General features: G+C 39.9%; 1 protein-coding gene across 1 annotated transcript; it reads right to left on the reverse strand.

Moving 5' to 3' along the window:
- Positions 1–5,639: 5,639 nt before the first annotated feature.
- six2a (SIX homeobox 2a) lies at positions 5,640–9,029 on the reverse strand. The gene is made up of 2 exons (XM_044045153.1): positions 8,130–9,029; positions 5,640–6,870 (listed from the first exon to the last, which is right to left on the reverse strand). The coding sequence occupies exons 1-2, from the start codon at positions 8,687–8,689 to the stop codon at positions 6,558–6,560; spliced, it is 873 nt and encodes a 290-aa protein (XP_043901088.1). The 5' UTR covers positions 8,690–9,029; the 3' UTR covers positions 5,640–6,557.
- Positions 9,030–12,923: the final 3,894 nt, after the last annotated feature.

Here is a 12,923-nt window from a genome sequence, read left to right on the forward strand (position 1 = left end):
GCTAAATAGGAACTCAAGTTCATGTGACCACATTTACAGCCGTGCTATTTAAATCAAGGTATTACAGCCAAAGAAGTGATCTATAAGTTTGTTGACATGTCTCTGCGTGTCTCAGGACTTAGTCTGACCTTTCACTCGAGCAAAGAGCGCCCACAGTGTGTGTCTGTGTGTGTGTGCGTGCGTGTTTTGTAACTGTACGCGTCCAGCACACAGGGAGTGCATTAATGCTCGTACTCCCTTAGCCATCCCTCTCTTTCCCTCTCTGTGACACTCTCTCTCTCTCTCTCTCTCTCTCTCTCTCTTCTGACCGTAACTCTACACCGTGCCCCCCTTCCTCCTCCTCGTCCTCCTCACTCCCAAAACCCCCTACTGCTTTATTCCGTTTTATGGGACACACCTGATACACCCCACAAACTGGATAATGGCTGAAGAGACACTCAAATCAATGTGCTCATCAATAATCACAGCAGTGTGTTTGACTTCAGAGTGACGTCAATATGGATCAAAAACTATATTATTCTAGACCAATCAAGGTATTTAAAGAGATTCAGTTTGGCACTAATTGTTATAATTGCTTCGTTTACCCCAGAAGGTCGTAGTGAAGATGTACACTACTTCATTTACAAAATGTGCTGAAAGAAATTTTACACCATCAGGAAACAATATAATTCTTTTGTTTTGTTATAGTGCTGGTTGATGCTTTACTGCGAGACACCTGTTAACTCTGCACTGACTGCAGGTTACCAGCTGTGCCTTTGTGTGGTAGGACGTGTAGAGTGTAATTTGTTTACAAATGAATGAAAACACAGACAGTTGTGCCATCTAAAAACTATTTCTATGAACTCCCTATAGGAGCAGCAGGTATTTACCATCACACAAAATCAAGAGTCGAAATGAAACTTTTTGTCATAATTATGCTCACAAGTAATTCAGATTCTTTATACTGTATATGCATACATATATATGATATAGTATATACATATGTATATATATACACATACTTGTATTTTTACATTTTGGAGCAGGATGTTTACTGTCCAGTGTCTCCTCCTCCTGGCAATTCAATTACAGCTCTTATGTTATCCAGCCGTGGTTTTTACATTACCAGGCAGGAATTTCAGTATTAAACATGTTATTCTCATTCGACATGACAGTTTGATCTGTGTTGATGAATCGTCTTCTTTTACCTACGACCGGAGGAGAGGGAAGAGTGTACGTCCGCCTTAAGTGAAGTTAATGCCGGCTACAGTTCAGGTCAGATACTGTCAAAGTGAATATGATAAACACATTGGACTGAAGGACTGGCGGTGTGCTGTTTGTTACCAATCAGATTTCCTCAGGTGTTTGTTTAAAACTAAAATTAAAACATAAAATATAAGTTGTTTAAATTGGGTGGTTAAGTCAACCCCACAGAAAGAAGGTAATGGAATGAGTTGATATTTGTTTCTGTCATAGACGTGCACAGATCGACCCCAGGTGGTGCTAAAGCACCTGCACCTTTGCCCTCTGACCAGTTAAGTGCAGTAAGTTTATTTCTTCTGTAAAACGTCTGCATATGTAATTAAGTACAAATTCTGCCACTGTAACATTATATTTTTTCAACAAATCATTTTAAGGTTGCCCGTTTTTGACTAAAGCCCCCCCTGCCCTCTTGAAATGTCTATGCGCGCCTCTGCTCTCTGTTGTCTGCCTGCACTTTCCACTGTGCACTGTGCAGTCACAGTAGTATCAGTAATGTTAATCCCAGCTGTCACGCTGACTTGTTAGCACAATCATCAGCCTCTCAAAGCAACAATTGGCGTGTCATAAAGTGTTCACACTCAGAAACATTCGCATGTGCCGAACGCAACATCCTCGCAGCAACTTCATGTTCCTGACAACTATGACTGGAATCTGTCACGTGTTGCACATTTGGTCTGTAAATCATTCGAGTTGACCAGAGATTTCATGTGAGTTTGAGCCTCTCTGTTCTGAAGGCACGGTTTTACTTCAGCAAAAATGCTGAAGTGTTGAGGCTGCTGCTGCTGCTGTTAAAAAAGTTTGACCTCTGACCTCCCTCAAGGGGTCTAAGTGTAAAGACAATTTGCCTGGGAGCAATAATGTGTCACATTATAACCACATTAGTCATTTATGTGTTTAAGTGTCTCTGATCATATAGCTTTGTTTAGGTTTTTTCTCAACATAATACAGGTTAAACAAAGTGGAGCTGGTGGGGAGATTTAAATCTGAGAAAATCTGAGAAAATACATTGTTTTAATAATGACAGAATGACAGTTAATATACAAAACATTTTCACTGCGAGAACATCATGATTATCCATTATCTATCTAAAGGTTACTGCAGATTATCAGTTCATGTGTCAAGTGTGGACAACTTTATCATGTGTTTAGTGATGTGCTCTTTTATAAAAATGATCACTTTTTATAATAAATATATTTGTATATGTAATATCTGTCCACTTTTCTCTTTTCACAAGGTTTTGTGAAAGTAGCATTCATTTGCAATTTATAGAGGTTTTCAATGAAAACTCAAAAATCTGAGCATAATTCATCACTGTGTATTGCTGCAGAGAAATACTTGTGTTCTAATATATTTACTGTCCTAATTACTGAAAATATTATATAATATGCAATTAAATCAGCTTCTTATATTCATGTGATTTCTTGTGTTTGGGATCAAACATCAGAGGTCAGGGTAAAATGAAATAATAACAAAAAAAAACATAGAGTTGACGGAGATAGAAAATTATAGTAATTAAGATAAATAAAAGTTAAAAGTTTTCATCTGCCTGATTTAACACGAGTTTAAAGTGAGTATTACCTGTATTATATTTGTGATTAAACATTTATGTTATCTATAGTTAAAGTATGTAAATTAAATGCATAAGTCGTATTATTAATATCTTTATATATTGCACTTTGACATAATTATGTGGAAATGCAATGTAAATCTATCTATTGAATTATCTTATTTAAAAAAATAGTGTATAAGCGTTAAAAGAGAGCTCTGATACACAGTACAGTGACGTGTTATTATAAAACCTTTGCATATTTTTTGTTTTATAATAATGCAAATTAAAAAGAAGACTAAAGCGTTTTGCATTGTGTGCACACTGTGAAATAATGTGCATGATGATGAACAGAAACAGATGTCAGGTCAGAACACCTCAGCTCGTCCTGAGTGTGATCATGACTCAGCATTCTCCTGTGATTTCTTCATGATTTCTGTCCCGAGGCGACGGAGGATTAACTTCTCTCAAAAAAGAGTGTTTGCCCGGTGAACACCTGACGTTTAATATCCGCAACATCCTCACCCCGTGGTGAACTGACAGGATGAATTTGTACGCGAAACCCCGACAAGTTCGCACCTGTCTAAGTGTTTATCCCTAAACTGCTCTGCTGCTCTTAAGAAGACAATTATTCTCACAAACCAGCTCGGCAGAATTAAATCGGCGCTAATAACCCGTGCGTCTTGTGAGGCTTTTTTTTCCCGTTCACACTGAAGGATTTTCCACATCTTCTGCCCAAACTACCGTTTAACAGCCAGTCTGTGCCTCAGAGTTCACACTCATCACAGTTCGTTACAAGTCTCCACAGTAGCTTCCAGCGAGACACCAACCCAGTCCATGTCGTGTCTCTTCTTAGATCTTTGTTTTGAGACGGACACGTTCACGCTCTGACGTCACAGAAATTATAAAGCGCGGCCTCCAAAGGCCGAGTGCGTAATTGACCTTCACGCGTCAGGAGCTGCAGCTTACACAACAAGGCGCGACCGATCCTGCGCGTTTACAACCGTGAGATTCACACACACACTCTCTCCTCGAGTGCTTTTATACATATCTATCTATCTATCTATCTATCTATATATCTATCTATCTATCTATCTCTCTCTCTCTCTCTATATATATATATATATATACATATACTCTTCCATGAGAGACGTCTGCGCGAACCCAACAGATAATTTACTACTCCACCATATTAGTTATTTTGTTTTTGTTTCATTAGTAAAAGAAAAAAGTGGAGAACACACATTTGCACCGCGCATATATACAGTGTGCACTTTGTGTGCATTTTCCCACATTATATGCTAAAATATAGACTAAAATAAATTGCACAAAAATGAAATATAATGCGGCATAAATTGTAGATAGCGCAGGACAAGAAATAATAATGAGTAGAAGAATGGGAGAGAGGGGGATGACGCTACTGAAACTGTTCAAGCAGAGCGTCTTCTTTCAACGCTTTGTGCTGTTTTTTGTTTAGTTTTTTTTTTCCTCTGCGGCAGTTTTCTCCTTGTCAGTCGAGCGCAGAGATAAGGTGTCATCACATCAGAGTTCCCCTGTTGGAAAAGCACGTTTGAATTTCGCCCAGCTTTGTCTCTTTAATGGCCACACGCCACATGCTTCACTCTCTTTTTTTCACTGCAGTTGTTTTTTTACAAAGTACTGGAGTGAGTGTTGTCTTCTCTCAGTGAAGAGCTGACCTTTAACCTCAGCGATCAATGTTTAAAAAAAAAAAAATCTAAGGAAAAACAATTCAACTTGTGTTAAAATTAGTGCTGGGGCACAGGTTTTTGTATCCAAACTTGGGTGCCACTGGATTTGTATTTATTGGGATTCAATAGTATATATAACTGCAATGTTCGATTCCTTCTTAAAACCAGAATGTAATGAGAAAATTATTGAGAAACTGACTCACGAATCAGCTTTTTGTCAAAGTTAACCTCATCTTCTAACAATAAAATAAATACAACCAGGGCAACTAGAAAATGTTCACTGTAGTGCTGTCGTGCTGTATATGGAAAATAAATTAAAATACTAGGCCAAAATGGACAGAGCTTTCAAAACTGCATGGACAAAGCACAAGCCTTCAAATGAACATGCATCAAATAAAACTGAAAAACAAAATGTCTTCAAAACAACCCTGGAGTGCAGAAAACACTCATTAACACAACTTCTAATACTTTGTGAGATTCATTAACAACTACTTTTAACTCTTTCTCAGGTAGAAATATGACGAAAAATATTTTTTTCAAAATCAATGCAATTCGATTTCCCCCACCCAAAACGCTATAATTTAAGATATAAACTGCAATGACACATCCAGTAGACTAAACTGCTTACTGCACATTCTTTTCTTTCTTTCTTTCTTTTTTTTAGCAGGCCTTAACTTCTTGAATTTCACTTTTAACTGCACAAGCCAAGGACACGAGCCTTGTGGGGGAATAAGAGGAAACAGACAGTTCTCGTCCTTAACGCCTCCACTCGCAGCAGTTATGAGCAGAGATGCTAGATAATCCCGGGGATATCGACCCATGCGCGCGGGGAGTTTGTCCACACAACAAGAACAATATCCACTTTTTCACAGAGCTGCAGGCATGTGCGTCAAATGCTCCTCATTTTGCGTATTTTGTTTGTCGTTTTTAAAGCAACTGGTGTTTCAGTGCTCATTAATAATGCATAGGAATTATAGGCGTTAATGTCCATGTCTGCAAAATCAAAGTGGAATAATTTAGACCTATGACGATATAATCTCATATAACACTGTGATCCGCATGCAGATGGAGATTAACTACAGAAACGTTTGCTGCACACAATCATTCAGAATGAAAGAAATCCTCCGGTTTAATTCATATAGTTGATTTTTTTTCTCTTTTATTGTAAAGGGTATATGAAACTATAGGTGAGTCGTTTTTTATGTTTCATCATTTGTCGCAAAGTTTACATGCAGTCTCTTTCCAAATGAAAAAATGCAAATAATATTAATAATAACAATATCATCAAGAGATTAAGATATTGCATCTCATCACGGCTCTTATAAGACACTTGATATATCATCATCATCATCATCATACTCCACATCCCACCCCCTGCCCACACTTAAAAAAGGTTGTTTATGGCTCTCTTAGAAAAAAAAAATATGGAAACGAACAAACAAAAAAAAGCGATGGGGTGCCTTTAACTCAGTGCCTATACAGAGTCCGCTGATATATCTAAACCCCTAAAAATGATATAATAATAACAAGAATTAAGACATTCTATTGTATTGTTTTCGACAGTATAACAGGTTGCGTTATTACATTCCGGTAAAATATATTTATTTTGTCCCCTCCTTTTTTTAGTCTCTGTTTTTTAAATAACCAAACTCATCTTTCATCTGCACCACCACTGCAAAAAAGTATTCATCTTTCACGCTACATTGTAGTAAAATGAATAATAATAATAATAATAAAAAATTAAATATGCCAATAGTGTAAGAAAATGGCGACTGTTTTGAAGTAAGTGCTCTATTGTCACTTGTTCCTTGTAACAAGGATGTTGATAGCTGGAGATTCTGAGTCCACTCAAAGGTTTTCCTTCTCCTGTTGTGTTTGTAAGACTTTCAGGTTTTGTTTTGTTTTTTAGAAATTGGGGCTAAATGACTTGTAACTGTGGCTTTTTTCACCGCCATAGTTTTCCCGCAAGTGGTTCAAGCTCGCTGAAATACTTTTCCAAAAAAAAAAAGAAGGAGAAGGAGAAGGAGGGAGGGTGTTTGAGTTTATTCAAGTGCCGGTTTTTAAGAGCCAAGGTCCACTAGATTAGAAGACATAGGGTTCAGTATGGTGTCGTGGTGCAAAGAGTGGTGATGGTGCACCGAGTCTGCACCGCCCGGTACCGGGATGGCGCTGGGTCCCGGAGGGGGAGCGAGGCCGTGCAAGGACTGTAAACCGGCGTTTGAGGCGAGCAGCAGAGCCGGGCTCTGAGACGTGTGATCCGGCGTCCCCGAGGGCGTTTTATCGTCATCCGAGCTGCCCAATAGAGTCTTATTTCCATTCATTGAAGAAGTCAATGGGTTGTGACTATTGCTGTTGGAGTTCTCGTTGTTTTCTCTGCGAACAGAAAACACAAAATGTAGATCACACACGAGTCTGACGCAGGTCTGTATGAAACTGACAATAATAAGTGTATTTGTCCCCAGGTCTATTAAAAAGTGTGTAATTGCCTTATTCATTGTTATGCAAACGTATTTATTCTCTTATTATTGTTGATTAATTTGTATGATTGTTTTTATTGTTCTTTATACTTTATAATATATATATATACACACAAACACACACGCACGCGCGCGGTTCTATAGTCCAGTGATTTATAAACGCATCCATCAGACACGCGTGTATTTAAGGTGCAAACAATTAGTCAGTCCTTGTAATAATTAGAGGCTATCGCGCAGTTGACCGCAGCAGTGCCGAGTTACTGAGTTACAGTGAGTGACTGACCCAAAACAATAAATCTTTGTCTGTTAAAGCTGCATCACTGTTTGTGTGTGTTTACTGCAACTTAATGAAACCACAGTGACCCTCTGACACCTGTAAACTGTGGACGCGTTTTTCCTTTTGTTGTTTGGGAATAAACGACGTGTTTAATTGTCGCAAACCGCGCGCCCGCTGCACATGGCAAAGTTCACGCCTGTTTGAGTTGAGTGAGCGCGGCTGCTCGCAGTGGGAAGACATGATTTACGTGGAGCTTTCAGCCCGAATTAGTGGCCAGAGGGTGAAAGAAGACACCAGGCCAGCGAACACCTGACTGCTGCTGCTGAAGCTCCAAAACGTCCCTGCCTCTGCTGAGTGTCCGAGTGTGTTTCAAAAAAACAAAAAACAAAAAGGACTTAATGAAATGTCATCTAGGCTGAAGTGAAGGAGACTGAAGAGTCACCACAACTCTACACCAACGAAACAGCTTTTAAACATGTTTTACTGTGGGTTCTCTTCACTATCAGGGAAGTGAATAGTGTTTGTTTAGCTCTTTGAACTTGGTGTGAAAGTTACATTCCCTCTCATAATAAGTGTAATGTAATTACTAACGCATAAAAGCGGAGTAATTGGGGAGTTTATTATAGACTTGTAATTAGCCGGACAAAAACGTCATTAAATGTTCGGGAGAAACTTTAAACTCATGCTCAGGGTCTGCATAATTATCCCAAACAGCAACAGCCCAGGATTTATAAAGTTTCAAAAATGTTTCTCCTACTAATATAGAGTTAAAATGTATTAAATTATACGTAATAAATCTCCAGATAATTCAATGACATAGTGCACGGTGTGCGTGATAATACTAAACACATTATTAGAAGTTTATTCAAAAGTCTTACCTCTCCTTTGCCTCCGCTGCTCGGTCTCTCTGTCGTCTGTTTTTGAACCAGTTGCTGACCTGTGTGGTGGTCAGTCCCGTGGCCTCGGCCAGCTCTCTTTTCTCCCGCGGAGACGGATAGGGATTGTGGGTGTACCACTCGCGGAGGATGCTCCTGCTCTTCTCCTTGAAGCAGTAACTCGTCTCTTCTCCGTCCCAGATGGAGCGTGGCAGTGGGAACTTTCTCCGGACGCGGTACTTCCCCACGGCGCCGAGCGGGCGGCCTCTCAGCTTCTCCGCCTCGATGTAGTGCGCCTTGAGCCACAGCTGCTGCAGCTTCGGGTGGTTGTGCGGGGAAAACTGGTGGCTCTCCAGGATCTTGTAGAGCTCTCGGAAGTTCCCGCGGTGAAACGCGACCACGGCTTTCGCTTTGAGGACGCTCTCATTTTTGTGGAGGTGCTCGCACGCCGGGAGGGACCAGAGGAACCGGCCCAGCCGCTCGATGTTGCCTCCTTGCTGGAGGACTTCGCACACACACGCCACTTGTTCCTGCGTAAACCCAAACGTTGGGAGCATGGACATGGCGACAACGTAAACCGCTGCAGATTATATTGTGCCTTATTTCCACGTCTCCCCACACTCAGTCTCACATTAAATCAGAACGCAGTGAGTCCATAAGTGACAAAAGGTCCCAAAAAGTTTGACAGTGAGCCGCGTTTTAATATCCAGCCGCGTGCTGAGGAATAAACTCAAGTCCATTCAGCTGCGCAAAAACCTCACGCGACAACTCCTCATGAAACTGGTGAGAAAGAGAGAAAGTTGCAACTCCTTCCACCGTCCTCCTCCACCTTTTCTACACCGTTTCAACATAACCTTCTCCCGCAGACCGGGCTCGCTGGCTCGTTTTAATAATATTATTCTAAGCTGGCAAGACAAGCGATTATATGAACTCTGATTGGTCGGTTATTTGACCCGGGGATGGTGAGGATAAGACAATAGCCTTAGTCAAATTATTTGCCATGGTTACGCTGTCACTCAAAGTAACCTGATATGCTTTGAGGTGGCTCCCTGGCAAAGTCAACCCAATTGTTCCCTTCACGAGCGGCCCGCCCACCAATAGAAATATTGCTCAGATTTTTCGGCTCAAACTGTTTTTTTTCTTCTCCCCCCGCCCCCCACCCTCACGTTGACAGACACATCGGGCAGCCAAAGAGCGCAGAGCCGGAGGAGTGTGAGGAGGAGAGAGAGGTGAGGAAAGGAGAGGAGATCCTGCAGCTGAGGGCAGGATGGCGCCAGAGCGCACGGAGCCACGCATGCTGCAGCTGCGCCGACTGTGAAATGACTTCCACAGAAACAGAGACTGAGACTTCAACGTCATACACGTGTCACTTGTTACAGGTGAAGTGAGTGTTACAGAAAAACTCCACAAAGCCTGTTATATGACAATAAAGTAAGAAAATAATATACTTTTGAAAAAAGTTAGAAAAAGTTAAATGTAGAGGAACTACATGCACTTTAACAGTCACAGGTAAGTGTTTTGAGATTGATTTGGAATAATTAACACTGTGTTTTAAAGTTTCAGTGTGTTACATTTGGGGAAACGTATTTTCATTTGGCAGATAAACCATGACATAAGCACATTTACCAAACAATCACCAGATTGTATGAAGTGTTTTTTTTTTCACACTGAGACTTTTACATTTATATATTTATACCTCCACCATTTTGTACCACCATGTTTTTATAATATATATATATACGGTACATGATTGAATATCAACTGAATGCTACATAACAAACTTGTTGTTTCTGCAACACGCAGCTTCACCACAAATGTTGCTAAATATCTTACACACTGTAACTGCAGGTTACTAAATATAAACGATTTTAAATATGCATGTAGAGTTATAACAGAATGGGATATAAGGCGAATAATAAGTGTTAAAATTGTTTGTGTTGAGTGATTTATATTAAAAACTCTAATCTGATTAAACACATTATTCTATCAACAGCTGGTTATAACGCAATATTTGTCGTGAGGCGGCATTTTATTCCGTGCACGTGACAACAAAAGGTAATGATGAATATCTAAATGAGGGCTGAGGCAGAGACTGTGGCAAACAATCTTAAGGTGTAATGGTAAAAAGGGGAGTTCGTGCATGTGCGCAAGTTTGTTGGGCAGAGAGAAGCGAAAGAGGAGGAGGAGGAGGAGGAGGAGGAGGAGATGTGGGAGAGAGTGCCTGGGCAAAGAGAGAGAGAAGGAAAACGGCATCAACATCATCGCGCACCGGTGAGACCAAAAAATTCCATTTATATCCAAATCGTCGAGCTGACACCACACGCTTTGGCGCAACAATAGAGGAATCTGAAGTCAGATATCATCAAACACGATTAGAGGAAAAATAGTTGAAGACAAGCCTAGAATAATTATTTCGGTGTGATGATTGAGGACTGGCAGAGAGAAAGAGGGCAGGTAAAAAAAAAAAAAGAAAGATAGAGTGAGAGGTGGAGTGATGTGTTAGTGAGGAGGATTTATGAGGCGCTGGAGGAAAGTGATGGAAGTGTTGAAGCTCTGCACAAACACACAACAGTGGCAGCAGCAGGACGAGTGTGTGTGTGCGCGCGCGTGTGTGTGCGTGTGTGTTTGTCCGTGTGTGCGTGTGTGTCACTGACTGTTCATGGGCCAAAGACTGACCAGCTGCTAGATTTCTATCGCCTCACCATGGGACCTCTTCATTAGAGATACGATTGTCAGTGAGTGCACACCCACACTCTACATCGCAGCCTCAAAACACACGCACACACACACACACGCACACACGTGGCAGACTTGTTGCGGCACCGTGCACACACGCAAAATAACTATGATTATTATTCTAACATTATTATGCATATGATTATAAATTAATAATAGGATTAAGAATAAGAGTAATTCACTTAAGTATTGTATTTACAAAATAAAGATTATGTAGAAAAAACTGGGGTTCGAAATAAGAAAAAAAATTCACAAATATATTTTCACAAAATCACAACTCATATTTGAACCAGTGCAACTTTTCAAAACCAGTATGTTAATATTTCTCCTCTCTGACAGGCCTGCAGCTGTACTATATGTCGCTGTTAAAAATAAATGATTAGTGTAATTAAAAAGTTAGTTCATCACAAGAGACGGGGCGCCTGATCCCTGTTTCCGGGTTATGTCCCGCCTGCAATTACAGTAATTAACACAGAATATCACGGCATTATAAAGGGTGCCTGATGGTAATAGTCCAAAAAAACAATAAGCAATTAAATATATATATTGTGTTTCCATGTGCAGCTCATATACGTGTTAAAACAAGAAAAATAAATTAAACAACAACAACAACAACAACAATAATACTAATAAAAATAAAAATATAATATATCTATATATATAATAATATAATAATAATTTGGCTCAAGGAAACAGCAGCGATGAGTGAAAATATGAGCGTCTGTTTGACAGATGTGACATTTAAACCGAGCTCAGATAAAAACGTATCACTGCTGTCCATCTAACACCTGAAGACCTCGTAACTGAGCCTAAAGCCCACAGGAGACTGTTCCACTGGTGAATGAGGAGCAGACTTTGCTCTCAGCAGACACACAATATTATTTTATTTCAAGAACAATAATTACACGTTGCAGCAAAGGCCACTCTGATTGTAAATCATATTCATTTTTATACAAACTGTAGTTTAAAAATACTTTTTTGATGCTGTTATTTTGACACCAGTAATGTCATTTGTGTTTAATTTAGTTACAGCAGTGTGTGTGTGTGTGTGTGTGTGTGTGTGTGTGTGTGTGTGTGTGTGTGTGTGTGTGTGTGTGTGTGTGTGTGTGTGTGTGTGTGTGTGTGTGTGTGTGTGTGTGTGTGTGTGTGTGTGTGTGTGTGTGTGTGTGTGTGTGTGTGTGTGGTGTATGTGTCTGTGTCTTGTGTGTGTGTGTGCTCCTGCTTCTGTATAGTTCACCTCTGTCTCTCTCTCTGTCATTAGTCATTTGAATTATTGTGGGTGGTGATGGGTGCAGATGTAACTAAAAGAGGGTCCAGTGTCTTATAAAGGAGCTTCAGATGCATGGCCCGTCATTCTGATGAGACAGATGTAACTAAAAGAGGGTCCAGTGTCTTATAAAGGAGCTTCAGATGCATGGCCCGTCATTCTGATGAGACATTATATACTGTATGTGCATGGATATTTGTGAAAACAGGTGTGTAATGTATGTAACTATGGTGCCAGGACTTTGTTTGTGTTTTAACTGCCAAACATGAAGTCAAAGCAAATTAAGTAAAGGGTTTTTTTTGTTTGTTTTTTTCCAATAGTAAAATATTTGACGTAACAAATCCGTCAACATCTATTGCTAAATCTGTCTTTATCACTCCTGGATAAACTTGTCTGATTTGTTAAAGTGTTTATTTGACTGCATCCACTTTGAAGGTTTAGTGACAAAATGTTATAGGATATATTGCAAATACGAGAATAGCAAGCAAGTAAAATGTAAATACAAATTATGGATGCTACTTTTTCTAAGGCCACAATATCAGTCCAATGCAGTTGAGCTGAAATCAACAAAGTATGGCAAATATTTTACTCCAATAAAGAAGAAATCACCTTTTTACAAACTGTACCTAAGGAAGCATTTATGAAAAAATCAGGTTATTTGGGCATTATCACATTTTATTTTCTGATATCTGAGCGATGTGATTTTGACCTCCATCAGATCAATGCTGAGTATCGTAGTGGCTCATCCCTGATGCAGACACAAAGCACCCTCACCTTACCGGCCTGTTCATGGT

The sequence above is a fragment of the Solea senegalensis genome, linkage group LG15 (genome assembly GCF_019176455.1).
Source record: "Solea senegalensis isolate Sse05_10M linkage group LG15, IFAPA_SoseM_1, whole genome shotgun sequence".
NCBI lineage: Eukaryota > Metazoa > Chordata > Actinopteri > Pleuronectiformes > Soleidae > Solea > Solea senegalensis.

Excerpts from the sequence above, each read along its gene's own strand:
- six2a (XM_044045153.1), bottom strand. The coding sequence starts at position 8,689 with ATGTCCATGCTCCCAACGTTTGGGTTTACGCAGGAACAAGTGGCGTGT. Across the intron at positions 6,871-8,129 it reads GCAGCGGAGGCAAAGGAGAG|AGAAAACAACGAGAACTCCA; the intron begins GTAAGACTTTTG and ends TTCTGTTCGCAG.